This window comes from Bos taurus, chromosome 3 (assembly GCF_002263795.3).
Source record: "Bos taurus isolate L1 Dominette 01449 registration number 42190680 breed Hereford chromosome 3, ARS-UCD2.0, whole genome shotgun sequence".
Classification (NCBI taxonomy): Eukaryota; Metazoa; Chordata; class Mammalia; order Artiodactyla; family Bovidae; genus Bos; species Bos taurus.
The window spans coordinates 117,410,914-117,436,878 of record NC_037330.1 but is presented as its reverse complement, the minus strand read 5'-3'; the positions used below and the strand labels follow the sequence as shown (position 1 = coordinate 117,436,878).

Genomic DNA, 25,965 nt, shown 5'->3' with positions numbered 1-25,965 from the left:
AGGGGCAGGTCTTCATCTGTGGCGGAGGCTGGACGGACGGGACCAGCTGCCGCGTCAGGTGCAGGGGGCGAGGATGGGGAGGACCAAGGCCACCTCCTGGGTTTCTCAGCAAGAGCCCGGGTGGCAGGGGGCACCCTGGGGAGAGATAGCAGCACACGTTGAGGGCCGAGAAAGCAGGTGGGGACCTGGGGCTCCCCGGAGGTCAAGGTCTGCCTTGCGATGGCAGATGGAAGACCGGAACCCAGGCTGGCGTCAGAGCCCCGGGGTGGGGGGGATGAGCACCAGGCCGGGAGAGGGGGCTGAAAGAGAGGAAGCAGAGAAGGCACTTGGCCGGGGCGGGGTCGAGAACTGGCCCCACGTCTTCTGGAAGTCACAGAGCAAATGGGGGCCTTCTCTGAGGCTTCAGGGGAGCAGAGCAAGCAGCAGGCCAGGCCTCAGGAGGAGGGGGGTGCGTGCAGGCCACTCCATGGGCCGAGGACACAGGAAGGGGAGTGTGAGGATGCGGGGGTGGGAAGGGGACGACAGCAGGAGGGGCCTGCCTTCAGCCCCACGGGGAAGGGGCGGAGAGTGCCAGGAGACCTGGACTTGGCCTTGGTGGGCGAGGACACAGACGCCTCCCGGGGACGGTGAGCAGAGTGTAGGGGGGGTCCTAGCCTCAGTGCACCGAGGGGCTCCAGGCTGAGCAAGGGGGCGACGATGGTGGGCCCCCGCCCCGAGTGACGGCAGGGTCAGAGAGGCTGTGTGCGGCCAGGGAGGGGCCGCAGCTGCTGCTGGGCCGCCGGCTGGTCCTGGGAAGGAGCCTCCTTAAGAGGCTGCACTGTGCCCCTGTCTTCAGGGGAGGGGCAGCCAGGCTCAGGCGGGGGCGGGGGGAGCAAGGTGTGTGTGGGGGGCGCGGGGGCACGGCGGGGGCGGGGGGCGGTGCAGGGGGGCGGTGCAGGGGGCGGGCAGCAGGACCCGGGACGAGCAAGCCTGCGGGAATGATGTCGCTGTTTCTTATGTTAGACGACTCGAAAAGAGAGCCTGTTCCTTTCAAATGCTAGGCACCTGAAACCCACTCCAAGGATCCTAAAAAGCATGTCTCCAGGTTGATAAATAAAATTCGAGGTTTCTCTTATTAATACATTGGTCCGTTTATTGGGGTCATGAAAGTGACCTTCTCTGAGGCCGGGGCCGCCCATTGGAGTGGCTGGGAAACTGCTGTGAGCCCACAGAACGTGCCCAGGGGTCTGCCCTGGCCCTGCACAGACGAGACCCGGGACTTCCCCGAGTCACTGTGGCATGAGAGGGCTGTGTTATTCTAATTTCGGCCTTGGACTCTGGTTCCGATGTCGAGCTCCCAAGTCCCTTGGAATTTCCTGGATGACAGGAGTGCTTCCTGCTCTAATGAGGTGATTCTGGGTGGGCTTCTAGGTGGGGGCTGGTCACGGAACCGGAATTAGAAGCGTGGGGTTTTCAGTGCCCCGGGCCCCACATCCAGAGAGCGGAGAGGGGCTGGAAAAGGAGTTAATGATTGAGCGAATCCTCCAGTAAACCCCGGGAGGAGGGCTTCAGAGAGCTTCCAGGTTGCTGAGCACAGAGGTGCTGGGAGGGGGGTGCTGGCGAGGGCATGGACGCCCTTCTCACATCCTGCCCTTCTGGGTGTCCACCTGCATCCTTTATCACACCCTTTCATGATAAACTGTTTATTGGGGTCAGTGGTCTAGTTCCTCTGAGTTCTGTGAGCTGTTCTAGCAGACCCACTGAACTCGAGGAGCGGGTCATGGTAACGTCTGATTCACAGCCAGTTGGTCACAAGCACAGGTGGCAATTGGCATCTCAAGTTTTCGGGGGTGGGGGTCTTGTGGGACCGAGCCCTCACCCTGAGGGTGGGCAGTGTCAGGATGGAGCTGAATTGCAGGACGCCCGGCTGGTGCCACGGGTCCTCTCGGTGGGGACCCCGCCCCGAACATGGGGTGAGAGTGAGGAAGAGACACGGGAGGAAGACTGAGGTTCCCCTGCACGCTGATGGACAAAGCGAGCTGCATCCGTCCGAGGCCCCCAGGGCTTACCTTCCCAAGGCCGGCAATCATCGGGGTGTTCTCTGTCCTATAAGAGACAAGAGATTCAGTGCCGTTTCCACGCAGAGTAATTAACCAACACCCCTGGAAGATATCCCAGCCATATGAAAGTCAGGTGTTCAAGTAAAGACAGTCACACCAACATCTTTCCTAAACGAGGGCAGCTGCCAGCCCCCAAGCCCTCTATGGTCGTGGCCCGGGGAGAGCAGGTGCAGTGCACTATGGGCAGTCTGCCCTAGCTGTCACTGGCCGGCCAAGTGACAGTTCTTTCTGGACCCTTCCCCTCCCTGCGAGAAACCCCCCTCCGGCCGCAGGCCCCAGAGCCTGTCTCTTCGGTCCCCCTGCCAAACCCAGCCAAGGTCCAGGTACTCAGTCCCCACCCCACTCCCTGCAGCCTCCCAGCTGTAATATGGGGTGGATCTTTGGTGACTAGGGATTTGGGGTGTTGTGTGTGTGTGTGTGCATGCGTGCACGTGCATGGCTGTGCAGGAGGGGACAGAACCCTGACCAGTGGTTCCCACGTGTTAATCTAACAAACTAAAACGACAACGCTTCACTCCATTTCAGGAAAAACCAAAACAGTAACTTAACTTTCCGCTTTCGCTAAATAAAGTTCTCTTAAACCTCTGGAGCTGTTTCCTGCTCGTTTACTAACAGAGAGCAAGATAAATGGACTCAGATGAACAGCACAGACAGTACAGGAAACAAGGTCCCACTGACCTTGCCTGGACAAGTTTACTGGTCAAGTCTGTCCCTGCGATGGGCTCTGACGTCTGGAGGGGGTGGGGCGGGGTGGACAGGGAAGAGCCAGGAGCTCTGGGCTCCATCCAGGGCTTTGAGACCTCTAATGTCATCCTCCTCTGTAGGATGATGCGGTTGGAGCTAACGCACCGCTCAAGGTCTGTGACCTGGGCTGAGCCCAGCCCTGCCCCTGCCCCGCCGAAGCCCTCCACCCCCACCCAGAGTCATGAGAACCTGCTCCCACACCTGTCTGCCCACGAAGCTGCCCTAAGACTCTGGCACAGCTGCCGTTCCACCTCTTCTCCCTCCCCACCTTGTTCCTGCTGCTGCTGCTGCTGCTAAATCGCTTCAGTTGTGTCCGACTCTGTGCGACCCCATAGACGGCAGCCCACCAGGCTCCCCCGTCCTTGGGATTCTCCAGGCAAGAACACTGGAGTGGGTTGCCATTTCCTTCTCCAATGCATGAAAGTGAAAAGGGAAAGTGAAGTCGCTCAGTTGTGTCCGACTCTTAGCGACCCCATGGACTGCAGCCTACCAGGGGACTGCAGCCTATGAGGCTCCTCCATCCATGGCATTTTCCAGGCAAGAGTACTGGAGTGGGGTGCCATCGCCTTCTCCGCACCTTGTTCCTAGTATCTATTTATTTGGCTGCGTCAGATCTCTCTCGCGGCACGTGGGATCTTTGTCAGGGCGCACACTCTCGAGTTGTGGTGTGCAGGCTTAGCTGCCCTGTGGCATGTGAGATCTCAGTGACCGACCAGGGATTGAACCCACATCCCCCGCATTGCGAGGCGGAGTCTTAACCACTGGACCACCAGGGATGTCCTTCTTCTTCCTTTTTTTTTTGTTTGTTTGTTTGTTTCCCCTCTCTTCCTGCTTTCTCTTTTAATTAATCTTTTTATTTTGAGAGAACATAGATTCACATGTCTATGTTTTCCAATATTCAAATGTATTGGAAAAAACAGCACAGAGGCACTCTGTATCCTGAACTCAGTTGCTAGCACTGCAGGACACTGACCAGACAGAGACACGGCCATCACCACAAAGACCCTCCTGCAGCCCTTCTGTAACCTCGCCCACTCATCATCACCCACACCCTCAGCCCCATTCCCTCCTTAACCCTGGAGGACATTTCGAATTTTGTCATGTAAGTGACATCACAGAGTTCATAACGTGGAGGGCTTGGCTGTTTGCATTCGCCAAAATCCTTTGGAGGTTCCTCCGGGTTGTCGTGTGTGTCCGGGTTCCTTCTTCCTCAGCCCTGAGGGGAGTTCCAGAGCACGCACGTGCCCCTGCTTGTTTACCTGCCTGCTTGTTAAAGGACATCTGGGTGGCTTGCAGTTCGTGGCTGTGATGGATAAAGCTGCTAATCACTTTTGGGCACGGGTTTTGCTTGTGAACACATCTTCACTTCTCTGGGATAAATGTCCAGGAATGAGACTCCTGGGTTGTATAGTAGTTGTGTATTTAGTTTTTCATTTATGTAGTCCAGGTACCAGCCCTTTGGCGGATCTGTCATTTGAAAACATTTTTTCCTAATGTGCAGCTTGTCTTTTTATCCTCTAAACAAAGCCTTCTTCAGGGAAAAGTTTAGATGAAGTTCATCAACTTCTCCTTTTATGGATGCCTGTGGTGTCGAGTCTAACAACTCTTTGCTTAGCTCTAGGTTCTGAAGGTTTTCTCCTAAAATTTTTACAGTTTTATGTTTTACATTTCAGTTCATGATCTATTTTCAGTTACATTCTATAAGGCGTGAGACTTGGGCTGATGTCTGTCTTTACCTATGGATGTCTAAGCGTTCCAGCACCAAACGTTGAAAGGCTACCTCATATTAGGGGAATTACGGTAGCTTATATTTTTTGATGAAGTAGTCCACTCTTCATATCAAATACATGTATGTGAGGTTCTTTGTAGCATTCCGTTATTCTTTTTGATAATAAAAAGAATTTTATTCTGTGGGCTCTTCTAGGGCCCACAGTGATACCTTGTTTCATTCTCGATAATGGCAATTTGTTTCTTCTCTCTTTTTTTGGTCAGTCTTGCTAAAGGTTTGTCAATTTTATCCATGTTTTCAAAGAGCCAGATCTTCAATTCATTGATTTTTAAAAGTGATTTTTGTTCATAATCTCAGTGATTTCTGTTCACATCTTTATCATTTAATGCTTTCTGTTTGCTTTGGCTTTATTTTGGTCTTCTCTTTCTAGGTGCTTCAGATGGGGGCTCAGTGATCTGAGATTCGTCCCTTTATCTAACATGTGCATTTAGTGCTCTAAGTTTCCTCTCAGCCAGCCTTTAACTGTGTCTCACAGATTTTGATAAGTGTATTTTCATTCATTTCAGTAATTTGCCCCATGGATTACTCATAAGTGTGTTGTTTTTAAGTATTTGGAGATTTTCTTATTATCTTTCTGTTATTGATTTCTAGTTTGATTCCACTGTGGTTAAGGAAAACACTCTGTGTAATTTCAGTTCTTTAAATGTGCTGAGGTTTGTTTGATGGTACAGAATATGACTTATCTCAGTGTATATTCCGTGGCACTTGAAAAGAATGGGTATCTTACTGTTGTTGGGTGGAAAGTTCCAAACATGTTGATTAGATCCTGTTGATAGGCGTTTGAGTTCTTCTATACCCTGGCCAATTTTCATCTAGTTGTTCTATCCATAGCTGAGGGACGGGTGTTGGAGTGTCCATCCATAACTGTGGACTCGTCTTCTTTCCCTTTCAGTCCAGGCTTTGTTCTCTCATGTGTGTTGACGCTGCACTGTTCAGCGCACCCACATGACGATGCCGTGTCTTCTCAGTGAGCCGACTCTATTCCTCTCACCCTATGGTCATTGTCTGTGCTCTGGAGTCTCCTTTAGCTCATGTTATGTAGACAGGTCTGCTTTCCTTAGATTAAGATATACATGATACACTTGTCCCCAACTTGCTATATTTGAAGTGAGTTTCTTAGAGACAGCATATGGTTAGATCAGTTTTCAAAAACTTATTCTGCCAACCTCTGCCTTTTAATTGATACATTTATTCCATTTATATTTAATGTAATAGTTGGTATTCAGTCTTAAGTCTGCCATTTTTTCAGTTTGTTCTATTTTTTCCTCTGTTTTCTTTTTCCTACTTTTCTATGAGTAACTTAAACAGTTTTCAGAAGTTCAAGAATAGAAAATGTACCTCTTTATACATCTGTTATTCTTCCCCATTCATAAAATAATCACCATAAATATTTTTTCCACTTACATTAAAAAAAAATTATTTGTTTGTTTTTGGCTGTGCCAGGTCTCTGTTGCTGCAAGGGGCTCTTCTCCAGCTGTAGCGAGCAGGGGCTGCGCTCCGCCGCAGCGCTTGGGCTTCTCCCTGGGATGGTTTCTCTTGCTGTGGAGAGGGCTCTAGGGTGTGCGGGTTTCAGTAGCTGCAACATGCAGGCTCAGGAGTTGTGGTGCATGGGGTTAGCTGCCCCACAGCATGGGGGATCTCGCTGGACCAGGGATCAAACCCATGTCCCCTGCATTGGCAGGTGGACTGTTAACCACTGGACCAGTAGCGAAGCCCCCTGCAATACATTTTGACCCACATCAGACAGTGCTGTGATTTTTGCTTAGGCCATCAAATGTAATTTAGAAAACTCAAGAGGAGAAGGAAAGTCTATTTTATTTACCTATATTCTTGCTTTTCTCTTTTCTCTCTGCTGTTCCAAGTTTCCTTCTTTTACTGTTTCCTTTCTGTGTAAAGAACTTCTTTAGTCATTTTTAGCATTTAGGTTTTCTGGTGACAAATTCTGTTAGTTTTCTCTTTCATCTGAAAACATCTTGATTCCTTCTTTGTTCCTGAAGGATATTTCTCCCGGATGACATGACTCTGGATTGACAGGCCTTTTCTTTGAGCACTTGGAAAATTCTGCCTCACTTCCTTGGGCCTCTGTGGTTTCTGATGAGTAATCCACTATCATTTGAATTATTTTTCCCTAGAGATAAGGAGTTGTTTATTTTTTCCTCTGGTTGTATTGAGGATTTTTCCTTTGTCTTTCACTTACGGAAGTTTATTTTCTGTATCTTAGATTTCTTTTGGTTTACCCTGGTTGGGTTTTGTTCAGCTTCTTGAATCTCTGAATTTGTCTCTTTCCAAATTTGTCTCTTTGCCAAGTTCTTTTTCATCCCATCCTCCTTCTCCTTGCCCTCTCGGACCTCAGTGAAATGCATGTTAGATCTTCTATTCGTCCCACAGGTCTCTCCGGCTCTGATCAATTTTTTCCAGTCTTTTTTTTTAATATTGGTTAATTCTGTTCTTTCAGTTCACCGAGTCTCTTCTTCTGTTGCCCCATGCTGCTGGTGAGCCTGTCCGTGGCCTTTTTACTTTGGTTGTTGAAATCGTTTGTTCTAACATTTCAGTCTAGCTCTTCTTCTTTGCTGACACTTTCTATTTCTTCTGTTTCAGGTGTGTTCATAATAGGTCATTAAAGCATTTTATTGTTTTTGCCTTAAAACCTCCTGTGAGTCAATTCTAATATCTTTGTCATTTCAGTGTTGGCATCTATTGATAGTCTCTTGTACAATGAGCAATTTTTAACTGAAACCTGAACGTCTGTATGTTATTTTATGATTCTCAATGTTTGTTAACCCTTCTGTAGTAGCTGGCATTTTCTGACCCTGCTCATCACTGCCAGGCAGGGGCAGACGTCTGGGGTCCCGGCTCAGTCCAGGTCAATACCCAAGAGGAGGGGGCACCTTGCTGGTGACGGATGTGGGCCGAGGCCCAGGGTCCCCACGGGTCCCGCTGACACCAGGTGGGGGCATACCGCTGTGGCAGGGCAGACGTCCTGGCTCCTCCCTGGGCCCTGCCTGGGTCCCCACGGGCCCCGCTGACACCGGGGTTGGGGGCGGGGGTGCGCACCGCTGTGGCGGGGCAGGCGTCCTGGCTCCTCCCTGGGCCCTGCCTGGCACTGGAGGGTGTGGCTTCCTGGCACAGTGTGTGTGGGCAGAAGTCTGGGCCCCCTGGCACCTCCGTGGTGCAGGTGCGGGTGGAGGCAGGCGTCCATGGTGAGGGCTGGAGGACAGCTGGTGTTGTCTAGAAGCCTTCCGTCTTCTAGGATGTCCTTTCCCTGCCCCCAGCTGGAGAGCGGGCTCGTTGGGCTCTCTTCATCAGCCCTTACTGGTGTTTCTGAGTCGCTGGCTTCTTCAGCTCTAGCTCTGGAATAAAGGAGGCAAAAGAAACCCCAGGGACGCAGCGCATGTCTGGTCTCCCTCTTGTTATCACGTTTCTGACAACATGTGTGGTGCTTGTCCCGCTTCCACTGCCCGAGGACACAGGAGCTTGTGGAGAGGAAGCCAGATGCTCCCACGTGGCCCTGTGCACCCCCAGTCAGGGGGGACAGCACATCTCAGCCGGCACTGGGGTGGGGTGCAGTGGCCCCTCTACATCGGCCGGGCCCAGATAACAGAAGGAACTTGACGCACTGAAGCAGCCACAAGACAGACTCCTTCATCTGCTTTGAACCCTCTCCGGCAAGATGGCGCGCACGTGGGTCCCAAGTGCAGAGTCAGCCAGTGGAGCCATGTCAGACACAGCGGAGGGTCTATCACACTGCTTCCAAGAGGCAGAAGGGCCGCTGCCCTACACACGCACAGCGCAGCCACTGGTCAGACAGCTCGTCCACCTCCTGCCTTACCCTGGCCTGAAGTTCCGCTCTTGTCCGCCTCCAAACAGCATCGGGTAGAGAGGGGTGTGCTCACCAAGCCCTCGGACGTAGAGCGCTCCGATCCTGGGGCCGTAGAACTGAAAGGAAAAGCCAGTCACTCATCCAACAAGAACCTTCGGGGACCTTCTCCTGCACATGCTGAGACGGACACGGAGATGCTCTCTAACGTGATGGCCCTGCTTTCTGCGGCCTCGTGGCCGGGACCTGTCCAGACATGGGTGTGGGGCAGGTGCTGGACGCTGGGCTCCAGCTCAGGGGCAGAGGGCACCTGCTTGCCACAGGAGAGACTGACGGATGGGCTGGAGCCAGAGGTGGCCAAGGGCTGTCCTGTGGGCAGCTCCTGCTCTCACAGCCTCATTAGGGAGAAGTTTTACATGCCGGCGCGTCAGGTGGGCACACTCACTCCCTTGGGAACCAGCTGGGAAGAAAGTACTAAAAATACTCCCAGTTCTCTTGGCTGCTGGAGAGAGACACACGAGCTTCAGAAGGGTCTTTACTGCTAACTATTAGTATTTCCCCAGCACAGCCTAGAGCTGAGGGTCGCTAAAAGCACACCTTCACTGTCTGAGCTGCCCTGTGAATCAGGTTAGACAAGCCCTCACTGTTGAGCCCTGCTGGGTGGGGCTGGGGGTGGGCTGGGAGTACAGAGAACACTCTGCAGCTGCTCAGTCATCCACCCATGTCTGACTCTGTGCAGCCCCATGGACTGCAGCCCGCCCGACTCCTCTGTCCATGGGATTCTCCAGGCAGGAATATGGAGTGGGCTGCCATGCCCGCCTCCAGGGGATCTCCCCAAGCCAGGGATCGAACACGCGTCTCTTACGTCTCCTGCGCTGGAGGCAGGTTCTTTACCACTTGTGCCACCTGGGAAGCTGCAGAGAACACTCACTCCCGGGCTAAGCCCACCTGAGACCACCCCCCACCCTCTCCCTCCCTACCTCCCCACCCCCTCCCTCTACCCTCTCCACAGCCTTGCCTGGCCACAGGGCCACAGTCCGCCTGGCACCTTGACCCAGGGCCTTGCTGGGCAGGCACGCCAGGCACGCCAGGTGAGGGAGGGTGAGTGGTGCCCTAGGCTCTGGTCAGGGGTGAGCCTCACGGGTGTCGAGGAGCCTCCCTGCGGGAGGGCAGGGGGGCGGGCGGACGAACCTTGTGCCCCACGATGGTCAGGAAGTCCACGCCCAGGTCCCGCACGTCCACGCGCTGCTTCCCCAGGGCCTGGGCAGCATCCGTGTGCACAAGCACCCCCGGCAGCCCCCCTGCCACCCGCTGTTGGTTCAGGGCTCGGACTCGCCGGCTGATCTCAGGCACGGGCTGGAGAGGGGAGAGCAGACAGTGGGCGGTCACTTTGATTCCATGGAGACGGAGTCAAAGAAACGAGGAGCTGTGAGCGAGAGTGTGGCGGAAGTTCCCAGACTAAAGAATGGAGGAAAAGGGGAGTCCGGGCCAGAAGCCCGCGTCCCCGTCGGTCTCCCCAGGAGGACAGCAGCTCACCATGATGACACCCGTCTCGTTGTTGGCCAGCATGATGGTCACCAGGCACGTGGCCGGGCGGACGGCCGCCAGGATGTCCTCAGCCTCCACCTGCCCATTCACCTTGGACACGGGGACGAAGGTGACCTCTGAGGAGTAAGACACAAATGTGAGGTCAGCCCAACAAGGCCTCCTCTCTGGAATGGGACACAGTGAAAAAGCAATTTATTGTGAAGGTTCAGAAGACTCTGAAGGAACATGAGCCACTCTTTGTCAGCAGGCCCACAGACAGTGGCTTGCAGGCTTCACCAATGAGTCTTAGTGGTGGGGTCTCTGGGGACCCTCTGTTCTCCGCTGAGGGGCCTGTGAGCAGCTGAGACAGCTTGGTTCACAAGAGCATCTTGAGGTGCCAGCGACGTGACCTTCACTCACTCGGCACTGACCCAGCCCTCCTTAAGCCCCTCCTATACCTGGCACTGCCCCAGCACTTAGACCCCTGCTACTGCACATGGCAGACAGGCAGGGTAACTAAGCCCAGGTTTCGGGTGCAAAATGCTGAAGACGACACACCCACTTTCCCCTCAAGATCCCACTGAAACAAGAGAGCGGATATATTTCTCAACATGGGCAGCAACTTGTGGACGAGGAATTCTGAGCCATGCCCAGAATACACAGAGATGGTGGCATCAGGTTAATGCCAACAGGGAAACCCACCCAGGTTGTGGACAGGTGAAAACTAACTCCACAAAGAGTAGGAAAGGACCCAGAGGTCAGCTGAGTTCAGGTGCACACACGGAGAGCAGGGCAGAGGACCAGGTTCTGACACCCGAGGACCCCACCCCACACCCACAAGTGGGCGGCAGAGGCGCTGGCCTGGCCAGCAGGCCCAGGCGGGCTCCTGGCGTGGGGGTGGGAGGGGGCGGGGGGGCAGCAAGAGACGGCTGCTGCTGGTGCCTCCACTGTGGGACTCAGAGGGGAGCGAAGCAAAGGCTACTCCAGCCAGGAGTTTTGTCTCTTTACTACATACATGAACACCTGCTCCTCATCATCAGTCCTCAGGGAGATGCAGATTAAAGCCCGCCCATTAGAGCCACCTGATACCTGCTAGGATGGCTGTAATAAAAAACACTGACAGCAGACAAATGTTAGCAAGGACCCGGAGAAATCGGAAGCCCACCCGTACCCCAGGCACCAGCGGTGGGAAAGTAAAATGGGGCAACTCCTGTGGAATACAAAGGTTAGGGCTAAACAAGTAGAGCCTTTGAAAGGTGAAACACAGAATTACCATGAGACCCAGCAGTTCCACTCCTGGGAACTGCTGGATAGATACTCAAGAGAGATAGATACTGATAGATACTGATAGATACTCGAGAGAAACAAAAACATACATCCAGACAAACACTTCTGCACAAATGCTCCTAATGGCATTATTCATATTAATATCAAATGTTCATCAATGATGAACAGATAAAATGTGAATACCATTCAGCCATAACAAGGGATGAAGTATTGGCACAGGCTACAATGCGGGTGAGCCTTGAAGACACGGTGCTATGTGAAAGCAGCCAATGACAAAGGCCACATATCCGATGATTCCCTCACATGACAGTCAGAATGGGCAAATCTCCAGAGACAACTCTGTGGACCAGCTTGCCCGGGGTGAGGGAAACAGTTACAGCTACAGGTAACGAGGTCCTTTGTGGGAACATGAAAGGCATCATAACTGATCGTGGTGATGGTCACACAACTCTGTGAATACACTTTAAAGAGACTGAAATGCACACTTCAAATGGGTTCAGGGTGTAGTGTGTGAGTTCCGTCTCCGTAAGCGGACATTCACGAAAGCAAACCCACTTGGGCGTGTGGAGGTGAGGGGTGGGAGACAGGCAAGGTCAAGTCCCCATTCACACCAGGGAGTCGACAGACAGGTGCTTGAGTGATAAACTGAGAAATGGAGGTTATGTTTGTAAGCGCCTAAGTATTCAAGTGGAAGCAGCTAAAATGATAATACTGAGCGGGAGAAAGTATTGACGGCAAACTCGAGGGCGGCTGCCTCAGGACTAGGGCTGCTGGGGAAGAACCTTTGCTTTTCTTGAAGCCTTTCTGCAGATCTTTACATTATTTCTATCCCTGCGTGTCTATACTTTGTAAAAACTTGTGTAATTTTAAATGAGGTAACCTGTAACAGTAACTAATGACAATGCGTTACATTGCCTTTCCCTGTACAGGTGCGACAGGGATGAAGAGGAACTAGTTTAAACAAGGAAGTCGGACCTGACTTGTTTGGTTAAAGTGGTCCTCTCAGGAAAGATCACAAAGAGAAAACCCTTTCCAGTAGTTGAACAGGAAAACAGTTGAATGGGAAAACCAGTAACAAGGCTCACAGTCAGACCGAGCAGTTCGGTCCCACTCCTTGTCCTTAAGATAAAAGCACTTTCCCTGCTTCCCCCCAGGTTTCCAGGAAGACCAGGTAATAAGGCGAACGCTGAACAGAAAAGCACTGTCTTATTCCAAGAAGAGTTCAACCTCAGCTGTTCTGAGAATGATGACTTTTAAAAACTGGTTTTGAAATACTAGTATTGACACCCTATGTCTCAGGATGCCACATCACAGGAAAAGTGGAGGAAGGACCGGAAGTGACCAGGGCCACTGCCACTGCTGAGCAAGCCCTACCTGCCCTCAGACCCCATGGGCAGGGGCACCTCCTGGGGGGCCCTGGACCACCCCTGCCCCTCACAGGGAGGCCCGAGCCTCCTCTGTGCCGAGAGAAGGGCTCCCAGCAGGAGGGCACTTGTTCTTGTTTTTGCCACCAGAAGTCATGTCTACTGCGTCCTTTTCCTTTCTACCAGAGGGAGGAAGCCAAGACTTAATGATTAAAATCAAAGAATGAAAACCACGAGTTAGCGTTTATAGATGTGCTACTAAATATGCATTTACTTATCGTGCACAAAGGGCTTCCCTGCTGGCTCCGTGGTAAAGAATCTGCCTGCGATGCAGCAGATGCGAATTTGATCCCTAAGTCAGGAAAATCCCCTGGAGGAGGAAATGGCAGCCCATTCCAGTATTCTTGCCTAGAGAATTCCACAGAGGAGCCTGGTAAGGCAGTCCATGGGGTTGCAAAGAGTTGGACACCACCACCATACCATGTAAAGAACGAAGAGTTCATGGTGAGCTGGGCTCTGGATTGAGCAAAGTGGTAATTCTTTCCAGGTCTTCAAGTCTTATGAGGCACTGGACTATGGGAGAGTAAGCAACTTGGCAACCAGGAGGTGGTGTGTGTGTGATCATACACAAGACTCTACGTATCATTAGATGATAAATGACCAGTTCCACACACTGATTATAGTGGTGTGTGTTTGTGTGTGTGTGTGATCACACACAAGAGTCTATGCACCATTCAGTGATAAATGACCTGTTCCACACACTGATCAATTTGTCCCTTAGGGAAAGTCTGGAAGAAGCACAGGCCGTGTAAGCGTCGCACCACAGCACGGCCTGGCAGGCGGGTGCCAGAGGGCAGGTGGGCCACGTGGCCCCCGGGCCGGCCAGTAGTCACTCACCGGCCACGCGCTCCTCCCTGAGGTGCTCCAGTGGCAGGCGGATGGAGTCGTGCTCCACGGTGCAGGTGATGATGTGGGGCAGGGCCCCGTCCACCGGGTTGGGATGCCCGCCCGTGTCCCCGTTGGCGGCGTGGACTTTGTGGAAGTGCTTCACCACGGACTGGATTACTAAATTATTTGACTGCAGAGACAGAGTGGAAAGGTCACTTACAGTAACCACCCGAGGGGAGCCGTCGAGTGACAACCGCTCTCATTTGCAGTTTCTTTTCTGGCTAACGTGGGAAAAAATGGTCTCAAAGAAATTCAGCTCCTGAGCTGCGCCTTCTGAAAGACCCAAATACAAAGATCTGGGGCTTTTCAATTTTCAGAAATGTCAGAATTCACTTCTGGTGAATTCTGATTTTTGTTATTGTTGTTAAGCAACGTTATACATTAAAATTTTTCTAAATCTGTTAAAAAAGCATATTTTGCCCAGGCACCCACCGCTGGTGGGAGTGTGAACTGGCGCAACCCCTGTTAAGGGCCGCCTGGTGCATCCATCAAATAAGCCCTCTGACTCAGGAGGTCTACTTCCCGTACTTGATCCTACAGCTCCGCTTGCCCAGAAGCAAAGCGATGGACGTGAAGTTGATCAAGTACAAAGATGAAGCAGCAAAATCTTAGAAGCCCCTCAATGTCTGTCAATACGGGGACTTGGTAAATAGCTACACATTGTCTAGTGGACGCCAAGCAGCTGTAGCATTGACGGACCGCTCACAGGCGGGTGCACAGGCCTCAAAGGCACGCGTTAAGTGCAGGAAGGCAGCAGGCGCTGGGCGCAGCGCCCTGCAGTCTGTATAAAAAGGGCGAGACACACACTCACACCCCGCTCCCCACCACATCCTTCCTCGAAGAGGTAGAAAGGGAAGGAGAGAAGATAAAATCAGCTACACCCTTAGCTGCTTTTAAGGCAGAGACTGTCTCTGCAGGACTCGACAGAAACAGTGCTGGTCTCCTGTAGGGACAGGAAGTGGATAACTCAGGAGATGGGGTGGGAGATTTTTAAATCTTTTTCTCTTATTATTATTATTATAACAGTATTATTATGATTGTTCTCATCATTATTATTATATATGGGCTTCCCTGGTAGCTTAGCTGGTAAAGAATCTGCCTGCAATGCAGGAGACCTGGTTCGACTCCTGGCTTGGGAAGATCCTCCGGCCTGGAGAATTCCATGGACTGTATAGTCCATGGGGTTGCAAAGAGTTGGACACGACTGAGCGACTTTCACTTCACTCTTGTTATTAAATATAGCATACATACAGAAGAGCATAGGAATGTAAGTTTAATGAGAAAGTATGACAGTGAACATCTGAGTAACAGTGACCTGGATCAAGAGGAAAAACAGCCCCCACTTAGCCCCCCGCAATCACCACCTCCCCCACCCCAGCTGACCGCCACCCTGATTTGTATGGTACTCATTTTCCTGCTTGTCTTTACACGTTTCCTTCCTGTGTAAGCATTGCTAACTGATTTTGCTTATTTTGCCTCCTTCTGACCTTCTTTTTCTCAACTGAACATTGAACCTATTCAGGCGCCCGAAGGCACGGCCTGCAGGAAGGCAGGGGCTGTGAGGAGCCCGCACACTGTCACCCGCTGGGACTGAAAGGCTCTGAGTGTAAACAGGGGGCCCTGGGGGAGAATGAGGCAGGCAGTGCAGGGACCCCAAGGCCCGAGACGCATCAACCTGGGTGGCTGGGGGGAGCGGGTCAGGATGGACGGCTTGGATGTGCTTCTCTGAGTGGCGGGTGGTTCTTTATAAAGTCCCAGGTCACCCCCTTCTGAGAACACTGCTGCCTGCACAGCGATTCCTGGTCCAGAAAGGGGGGCCCTCGGGGGCCGCACACCTTGGGTCAGAGCTGATCGACCCACCGTGAACTGACAAAGGTGCCAGGCCGCCTCCACCCGCAGGTACCGAGGGGCACAGGACGCCATGCCGAGTGCCCCGGAGCTGCTGGAAACACGGCAGCCCCTGTGCGAACCAGCTGGTCACAACCGAAAACGCGCCTCGTGCCTTCAGGTCAACAGGCGGCTTGGCACCTGGCCCCAGACGAGATCAAGATGGCCCACAGGGCAGCTGGAGCGGTTGCTTACGGGCCATCAGGAGTCTGGACCTGGTGTGTGGGGGTGCTCACTGCCCAGGGGCCTGTAAGCAGCCCCCTGCCCCTAACCCGGCCCCTCCGGCGGGGGTCAGCTTAGTCTTGGGCTGGCACCCTCTGATCCACACCTGGGAGTGCTCTGGCTGCCGCAGGGCACCAGCTGGTACCCTCCACCTGGGACTGCCCCAGAGACATGAGCACGCATCCGTGCTGTTTGGAGGGACGTGTGGGCCACCCCTGGTCTCCGCTGTCACGAAGGTGGTATGAATGGCCCCACCTGCCCCTGGTGTCCACGTGGCCCGTTCTTCTCGGGGATGTCCCCAAGCGGAGCAGCTGGCTGACAGGGAGACATGGCCTCAGCTTCGCTGGGCAGTGCCTGCCCACCTTGAGCATGGTTTCCAGCCTGGGCCCCTGCCTGCCCTGTGCTCGATACCTCCTGCCATCGGACGTCTTACTTCTTCCATCCTGACGGGTGGGCAGAGGCGCCATGTTGCTGTTTACCTTGGATTCTGAACAGTTATGAGGCTGAGAACCGTTTCCCACGTAGAAACCACAAGGGCGTCTCCTTAGTGCGCGGTTTAACGCGTTTCTCGCCCGTTTCCTACCGGGTTGTCTGCAGGCATGTTCTGGATGTGAGTCTTCTGTCCGTTATTTGCGGCAAACATCTTTTCCCAACACCTGGCTGGGCTTCTGATTTCCCTCAGGGTTCACTGAGGAACTACAGTTTGCTTTGTGGTGGTGGGAGAATTTTTCAGTCTTTTATGGTTAAAGGTTTCTGTATTTTATTTAGGAAATCTTTCCCTCCTCAGCATCACAAGGGCCAGGGCTCGTCACGTGACAGGGCCCATTCAGGTACGGCCCTGTTTCTGGCCCGGTGCTTCTCATCGCCCTAAGACCATCTATCTTAATTCATAGAGCAATTCACTGCATTCTTAATCTTCAAGAAGTCTTGGCTATTCTTGGCATTTTGTATTTCCATATGGTGAGGCGCCATGAAAAAAGGAGTCAGAATTCTGACCGACGTCACACTGAATCCACAGATCTAAAGAGCTGAAACACTTACATTGAGTCTTCCCATCTGTGAACATGATACACGCTCCAGTTATTCAGAACTTCTTTGAAGGCTCTCGGTAATAAATTCTATTCCTTTCCCAATGTGTGTGTGTATTGGAGCGGGGAGTGGTTTACAAAATCTTTTTTACTCGATTTATTTCCTAAGTATTTGACATTTTTTGGTACTCTGATAAATATGCATTGTGGCTGATACATAAAAATACACTTGATTTTCTTAATCTAATAACTTTGTTAAATTTACTTACTAATAATCTAGCTGCAGATTCTTTTTTTTTTTAATGTGGACAGTCACATCACCTGTGAAAGACCTTCCTTTCCAATAAGGAAATGAGGTGGTGAGAATGACTGAGTAGAGGGCTTGATGCCATCACACTATCATTGAGAATCTTCTATCTGTTTAAAAAGAAATCCCTTTCAAATGGGTCAAACCTCACACTCCTTTTTTTCCAAAATCGGAGTATGGTTGATTTACAATGTTGTGTTAGATTCAGGTGTACAGCAGAGGGATTGAGTTATACATACATACATTCTTTTTCAGATTTTTTTCCAATACAAGTTATTACCAGATATTGAATATAGCCCCCTGTGCTGTGCAATAGGTCTTTGTTGCTTATCTGTTTTATATATAGTAGTGTGTATATATTAATCCCAAACTCCTAACTTATCTCTCCTTGCCCCCGATTCCCCTTTGGTAACCATAGCTTCTTTTCTAAGTCTGTGAGTCTATTTCTGTTTTATAAATCAGTTCATTTGGATCATTTTTTTTAAGATTCTATGTATAAGAGATATCATACAATACTTGTCTTTCTCTGAGTCACCTCACTCAGCATGCATTAATTTATATACCAAGTCTTCTTTATTCACTCGTCTGTTGATGGACACTTAGGTCACTTCCACATCTTGGCTATTGTAAACAGTGCTGCTGTGAACACTGAGGTGCACGTATCTTTTTGAATTAGGGTTTTCAGCTTTTCTGGGTATATGCCCAGGAGTGGGATTGCTGAATCATAGGGTAACTCTATTTTTAATTTTTAAGGCACCTCCATAGGGCTTCCCTGGTGGCTCAGATGGTAAAGAATCCGCCTGCAATGTGAGAGACCTGGGTTTAATACCTGGGTCAGGAAGATCTGGAGAGAGGAATGGCTACCCACTCCAGCGTTCTTGCCTGGAGAATTCTATGGATAGAGGAGCCTGGCGGGCTACAGTCCATGGGGTCCCAAAGAGTTGGACATGACTGAGTGACTAAGCAAACACACATACTGTTCTCCATAGTGGCTGCATCAATTTACATTCCCACCAACAATGTAGGAGGGTTCCCTTTTCTCCATAACCTCTCCAGCATTTGTTGTTTATAGATGTTTTGATGATGGCCATTCTGACTGCAAACCTCTTAATAAGTAAACTTAGGATATAAAGGAATGATTCCAGGGCAAAATGACAGAGAAACTCTCTTTATTGAGACAGCAATGCAAAGCACGTTAATTCATATGTTAGGTAACAAATATCCTATCAGCCCCCTGGAATTCACTTATAGGATGAATGCTGCCTAATAATATCAGGCTGATTTGCAAAATACCAGGACAAAGCATTACTCTTTCTTTAAAAGACAATAATACCAAGAGGGCACCACCTCATATTTTTTTTTAATAAAGAACACGAGACTGTGGACCGTTTACCTCGGTGCCCCCCGAAGTGAAGATCACGTCCTGAGGCTGCCCACCTATCATCTTGGCGAGGTTCTCCCGGGCCGTGTTGATAATCTCCTTGGCCTTCCTACCTGGAGGAACCAAAGTGGAAATTCAGTAACTTTGCTGCACCAAATCCAATCAACACACATTTAAAGGAACGACCAGCCATGAGGGAGCAGGAGGGCCGAGTGGGTGGTTCTAGGACAACACGTGTTCACTACCGTGAGTGACAGCCTAGATGTCACGTGGCCAAGGGACAGCGGGAGGAGGCCAGCAAATCAGGGGAAGCTACTGAGACTCAAGGGACTTGGGAGGAGCTAGAAACAGCTGGGGGAGGAGGCTGGAGCCCTAAAACTCTGAGATGTGGCTTTCTTCTTACCCGATGCTACGAGAGAGGATCTGTGGCCATCTGCCCTGCTTCCCATTTGGGAAGATGGGAGAAGGAAAGGGTGGAGTAATAGACCACGCTGCAAAACAACAAAAGTAAGCAGAAACAGAACCCACGACTGCTCGACACAAAGCCCAGTGCCATATGTCACAGTGCAGGTCCCCTCGGTCACTAGAGAGGTCACCGCCCCAGGGACACATTTGCTTTCAAACCTGGGCTCAGAGCCCAGTTCACGGGAGAGCAGGCAGCAGGAACTGAGCTTCACGTGGTAGAGAAAGAAGGGCTCAGGGCACGAATTGTGGAGATGTCCATGACCATTCATACTTCGACTACAGACCAGTAGCCTCCAGACCTTTTGACCTCAGTCCTATTTATAAAAATACTTTTTTGAGCAGGTACCACTATAATAAATATGTAAATAAGAAAACACACATAAAGATAGAAATGTAAAAAGATGCGGTAAAAATATATATACAAAGTCATCCACACACTCCCTAAGACTACTGCGTTTTCATTACAAGTTAGGAAGGCCTGCGGTGTTTAGGAGACCCAGTCAGTTCAGTTAGTGATACTTGAAAGACTGTGATTAGCGTCAGTCAACATGGGCAGGAGCACTGCGGAGCTCCTCGGGCTCACCGCTCGGGCCCGTCCACCTGCTCCCTCCCCATCCTGCCCCAGGATTCTGTTGAGAAGCCCCTCAGAGGAGCCTCTGGGCTGATCCTCGGCCCACCCCACCTTCCCTCCCCACCCACGTAGTGTGCAGCAGCCTGCAGCCTTTCCCAGCCTGCAGCCTTTCCCGAGGCACTGACAGATGCACTGACAGACCTTCCTCTAAGCGTTTCTTTTCTTTTTCCTTTTCAGAAGTGGGTTTCATAATTTACATACTGGTTTGCAAAAACTCCCCCTTCCACTCATCGACAAAGTCTTGGAGACCCTTCTTCATAAGGATTCGTGGGGCTACCTCTCTACCGTCATGTGCCTATTAGAGCAGCTAAAATGAAAAGACTGGCCAGTCCAAGTGGTCAGGACGTTATGGAGGAAATGCAACTCTCATCCCGCCGGTGGGAACACAGAATGGTACAAGTGCTCTGGAGAGAGGGCAGAGGTTTCTTAAGAAGTCAATCTCCACTTCCCATCTGATCCCACCATTCTGCTCCTAGGTATTTATGGTAAACATTGTTTACCCAGGAAAAAAGAGGCGATGACCATGACTCGTCCATCGACGACGTTCACAGCAGTGTTATTTTCAATTGCCAAGAACCGGACCAGCTCACACACCCACCAGCAGGTGAGAGCATGAACACGGCATAACAGAACACCACTTGGCAGGGAAGACAAACCAGCTGTGACAGTCACACAGGTCAACCTCAAGGTAACTACGCTGACGGAAAGAAGCCAGATGAAAACTGCTAAGATCCCATCTTCATACCGACACAAACAATGCCCACCGCTCACAGGGCAGGACGAGAGCCTCTTCCTGAGGGTTATTCCTAAACTTCTTCATGACAAATGCTTTTTATTAGCATTCAATTCTTTTCCACATTCTCCAGTTTATGCATGAGAAAGTTCAGTTTCTCTAGACGAAAAATTAGCTACAAGGCAAAGTCCAAAAGATTAATCAGAATACAAGTATAAAATAAACCAACAATGAAGTTAATGAATGACTAGTATCTGATTTTGAAAAGGCTTTTAGTTACCAAGTTTACTAAGCAAATGGACATGAAAACCCACAAAAGCCTGTAAATCTGTACACAAGTATTGCTAAGTCAGAGGCTTCCCTGGTGGCTCAGCATAAAGAACTTGTCTGCCAATGCAGGAGACCCAGGTTCCATCCTTGGGTCAGGAAGATCTCCTGGAAAAGGAAATGGCAACCCACTCCAGTACTCTTGCCTGAAAAATTTCATGGACTGAGGAGCCTGGCCGGCTACAGTCCATGGAGTTGCAAAGAGTCCGACATGACTTAGTGACTAAAACAACACTGCTAAGTCAATTCTAAAGGAAACCAACCCTGAATATTCATTGGAGGGACTGATGCTGAAGCTGAAGCTCCAATACTTTGGCCACCTGATGCGAAGAACCAACTCAACAGAAAAGACCCTGATGCTGGGAAAGATTGAAGGCAAAAGGAGAAGGTGACAGCAGAGGATGAGATGGTTGGATGGCATCACCGACTCAATGGACATGAATTTGAGCGAACTCCGGGACAGGGGCTTCCCTGATAGCTCAGCTGGTAAAGGCTCTGCCTGCAATGCAGGAGATCCTGGTTTGATTCCTGGGTCGGGAAGATCTGCTGAAGAAGGGATAGGCTATACACTCCAGTATTCTTGGGCTTCCCTTGTGGCTCAGCTGGTAAAGAATCCACCTGGAATGCGGGAGACCTGGGTTCAATCCCTGGGTTGGGAACATCCCCTGGAGAAGGGAAAGGCTACCCACTCCAGTATTCTGACCTGGAGAAATCCACGGACTGCACAGTGTACAGTCCATCAGTCCATGGGGTCGCAAAGAGTTGGACACGCCTGAGCAACTTATCATGCATGCAGCATGCATCCCTGATAAAACTGTAAATAAGAAGGCACAGCTTCAGCTCACCATCTGCAAAACACAATGTGACTCAGCCAAGTAACTACTGATCTAAAGCAAATTATTTTGCAGAACCTCCAACTTAAAGCTCCACATGGAAACAACAATAAATGAGAAACATATTTCCAACAGACTGTGGAAAATTCTTTAAGGGGTAGGAATACCAGACCACCTGATCTGCCTCCTGAGAAATCTGTATGCAGGTCAAGAAGCAACAGTTAGAACTGGACATGGAATAACAAACTGGTTCCAAATCGGGAAAGGAGTACATTAATGCTGTATATTGTCACCTTGCTTATTTAACTTATATGCAGAGTACATCATGAGAAATGCTGGGCTGGAAGAAGCATAAGCTGGAATCAAAATTGCCGGGAGAAATATCAATAACCTCAGATATGCAAATGACACCACCCTTATGGCAGAAAGTGAAGAACTAAAGAGCCTCTCGATGAGGGTGAAAGAGGAGAGTGAAAAAGTTGGCTTAAAACTCAACATTCAGAAAACTAAGATCATAGTACCGTGTGCCATCACTTCATGGCAAATAGATGGAGCAACAATGGAAACAGTGGAAGACTTTGTTTTTTTGGTCTCCCAAATCACTGCAGATGGTGACTGCAGCCATGAAATTAAAAGACACTTGCTCCTTGGAAGGAAAGTTATGACCAACCTAGATAGCATATTCAAAAGCAGAGACATTACTTTGCCAACAAAGGTCAATACAATAAATGCTAAGGTTTTTCCAGTAGTCATGTATGGATGAGAGAATTGGATTGTAAAGAAAGCTGAGTGCCAAAGAATTGATACTTTTGAACTGTGGTGTTGGAGAAGACTCTTGAGAGTCCCTCAGACTGCAAGGAGATTCAACCAGTCAATCCTGAATATTCACTGTGAGGACTGATGCTGAAGCTGAAACTCCAATACTTTGGCCACCTGGTGCGAAGAATGGACTCACTGGCAAAGACCCTAATGCTGGGAAAGATTGAAGGCATGAGGAGAAGGGGACGACAGAGGATGAGATGGTTGGATGGCATCACCAACTCAATGGACATGAGTTTGATTAAGCTCCAGGAGCTGGTGATGGACAGGGAAGCCTGGCGTGCTGCAGTCCATGGGGTTGCAAAGAGTCAGACGTGACTGAGCAACTAAACTGAACTGAAAGAACTTTAATTTTTATTTTTAAAAAAGGAGGCCAGGATTCTATGTGATCCTGATTACGTAAAAGATCTAGTTTGCAATTTTGTAAGGATCGATGGAGACAGATACATGACAGGGTCTTATAAGCACTGTTATTACAAACAACTTTTTTTTTCGATTGCGCCTTGCAGCAAACAGGGTCTTAGTTCCCTGACCAGGAATCAAACCCATGCCTGCCCCCTGCATTGGGAGCACAGAGTCTTAACCAGTGGATCACCAGAGAAGTGCCCTACAAGCAGCTCTTAATAAGACATCTTTTTCATCTGAGAAAGGGGGACAGGAGAGCATGTTAAAGATGAAAGATTATGGTATCAACAAAGCTCAAATTTGGTCTTTTCAAGAAAAAAAAAAAAAAAAAACTCTCCAGAATTACAGCTAAAGACGTGCAGTTACCAGAAAATCCACTCAAAACCGAGTCATGCCATGTGGTGTAGAGTTCCTGCAAGAGTTCCCCTGCCCTTCATCTCAGATCTGGGCACGTCTTCTAGAATTACCTGCTGGGTAAGAGCTACTGGGATTTCCCCAGGCTTCCCGCATGGCCTCCGTCATGGCCTCAATGACTTCTGGCTCCAGGGGAGTGGTTGCATTATAGTCCATATACACTTTCCTGCTGGAGAGAAAACAAAGACGTGCCTCTTAAGGACAAGAAGATGGAATGTGGAAGAACAGCTGCACTCAGTCTATGCTGTCAGCAGGAGCAAATAACGTCAAGGCCAGGGGCTCTCCTGCAATCACACTGTGCGCCTAGGGCGTCCGCATCTGTGTCACTTACGGGAAATGTGTGCAGGATTTCTCATTATCTAGCATTCTTGCCTGGAGAATCCCATGGACAGAGGAGCCTGGTTGGCTACAGTTCGTAGGGTTGCAGAGTCGGACATGACTGAAGTAGCTTATAGGAGGAGGAGTATTTGCTAGTTTCCTTTACCACTGCTAGGAGACTGTCCACTTAGACTTCCAGAGCTTCTTTCCACCCCGTGCTGCTTCCTTCTGATGGAAAGGGGGAACCTTGCAGGCCCAGGGAGTCACACATTCCTGAGGGCTTTTCCCCTGGTGTTTGAACTTCGCCACTTCACTGGCAGTTTTCCTGTATTTCCCCGTGGTGTCTGTGATGGCCATGAGGCTCGGGTAACCTAGGCTCCCACGGTTCCTCTCACGGCCCCTCTGTGTCCCCCACACTGCAATCTCAGGGGTTCTTCTCTTTGCATTTTCCGTTTTCTTTGCCCGTAATGATGATGCCCTCCACCGCTGCCTTACTTTTTAGGTCTTTGCTCAACTTGACCTCATGAGGCTAGTTTCTAAATGAAACTGCAGCCACCCCTGCCCTCCTCCCCAGGGCTGTGTGTCCCCCTGCTTCTCCACAGCACCCCATCATCTAACACACGAGACTTGCCCCTTGTTAATTCTCTGCCTTGATAGAATGTAACTGAACAGCAGCTCCACAAGCTCCCATATTCCTCCCAGGTGTGTCACCAACATTGAGGACAACAGCTGGCACACAGTAGGGGCTTGACATATAAGGTGACAAATGTCATAAGAAAGTGCACAGTCCCTGAAAGATTCCTAGGTGAAATTTACCTGTGTGTATACACACACACACACACACATACATATATATATATATATAAAAGAGGGCTTTCCTGGTGGCTCAGAGGTTAAAGTGTTTGCCTGCAATGCGGGAGACCTGGGTTTGATCCCTGGGTTGGGAAGATCCCCTGGAGAAGGAAATGGCAACCCACTCCAGTATTCTTGCCTGGAGAATCCCATGGATGGAGGAGCCTGGTGGGCTACAGTCCATGGGGTCGCGAAAAGTCGGACAGGACTGAGCAACTTAACTAACTAACTATATATAGAGAGAGTTATCAGAATCAAAAACTTTCAAGCACAGGGAACTCTACTTAATACTCTGTAATGGCTTATATGGGAAAAGAGCCTTTTAAAAAAAAAAGGAGTGGACACATGTATATATATAACTGATTCACTTTGCTGTACACCTGAAACTAACACAGTATTGAAAATCAACTCCAACAAAGATTTCTTAAAAATCTCAGAAACGTTCATGAATGTATATAGCAGACAATCCTGTCAGATACTATTCATTATTTTACCTGATTTTTAAGTCAACAATAGTGTTTAAGCCAATTCACATGAAAATTCAAACACAATTACCAATGGTGGCTGCTAAATACATTTTTTTAAATCCACGGAGTGTTTGAATGCAACATCTTGTCTTTAAGATGCCCAAGTACAGGGCTTTGGGGCTTGGGAAACCTGACCAGCATTCCTTGACCACCCTGGGATTAGGAATCCCTGCTGCTGAGAATTAAATCTGCTTGTGTCCCTAACTCTCCAAATCGGGAAAGGAGTACATTAATGCTGTATAATGCTCTCACTTCCGGTAGGTATTTCGAAGTTCCTCATACTACTAGTGAACACACAGCTCTTCAATCTTCTGCTTGGCTGAGTTAATTCACAGCTTGAATTTCAGAGGAACGCATCACAGATTACTCTGCCCCAGTATATGCTGCTTCCTTAAAGTGTTATCAATATTGCACGGGAAAACTAAACTTTATTAGATTCATAACTGAAAAATGAAGAGGCATCGTGAATCTCTGCCTTCAGTCAGTACGTTTTCCTTCCTAGCTCCCTTTTCTCCGTCCCAGGCAAATGAAACCGAAAGAAAGAGCAGTCAGATTTAGGCCTAGACCCAAATGTTAAAGATACATACCCATTTCTCACATTCCGGTAGAGAGGATTACCCCCTCCCCCGCCAAAGTATTTAACAAATTCCTGGATTGAGGATGAAGACTCTTTCAAACACACACCCAAAGCATTTCCCGCCGCGACCCCACCCCCACCCAGGGGAAGAAGGTCCCAGCGTCGGTGGACTGAAGTATCTCCCAGTCTTGCTCCCCACTCTGCCAGCTGCTCAAGCCTGGGAGCTTCCTTCTTAACACTCCCACCCCCGACTCCTTCCCTCACCCCACCTCACCCCCAACCCCCGCTTGGAGCAAGCATCAGCAAGTCGGGCAGGTTTCGTCAGGTACATTCGCTTCTCCGCCACACCTGCGCCCGCTGAGGTCCACACCACCTCTACCTCCCAGATGATTGCAAAGGATTCCTAACGGGTTTTCCCAATTTCTGCAAACCCTGACTCCCTACCAAGCAGCCAGAAGGAGTCCTGTAAAATATACAACAGCAACCTATAATATAATTAGATTACATCACTTCCCTTATAATTAAATTACATCTGCTCAAACCTCCAGGAGCCCCATCGCAGTGAAAATACGCCCCCAGTTCCCCCCCACCCCGGGTTCTGCCAGTCCGCGGCCCCCGCCGCCCGGGACCCCGCGGGCAGAACTCCTGCTGCGGACTCCTGGGT

General features: G+C 50.1%; 1 protein-coding gene across 3 annotated transcripts in view; it reads right to left on the bottom strand.

The window, feature by feature from the left end:
* SCLY (selenocysteine lyase) overlaps window positions 1-25,965 on the bottom strand; it is a 30,126-nt gene that overhangs the window by 3,531 nt on the left and 630 nt on the right. The window contains 7 exon segments of one of the 3 annotated variants that reach the window (NM_001083804.1): window positions 2,049-2,085; window positions 8,462-8,568; window positions 9,641-9,805; window positions 9,986-10,113; window positions 13,525-13,705; window positions 18,413-18,513; window positions 23,081-23,196. In NM_001083804.1, coding sequence (NP_001077273.1) covers window positions 2,049-2,085; window positions 8,462-8,568; window positions 9,641-9,805; window positions 9,986-10,113; window positions 13,525-13,705; window positions 18,413-18,513; window positions 23,081-23,196 — 835 coding nt within the window. 3 annotated transcript variants of the gene reach the window in all.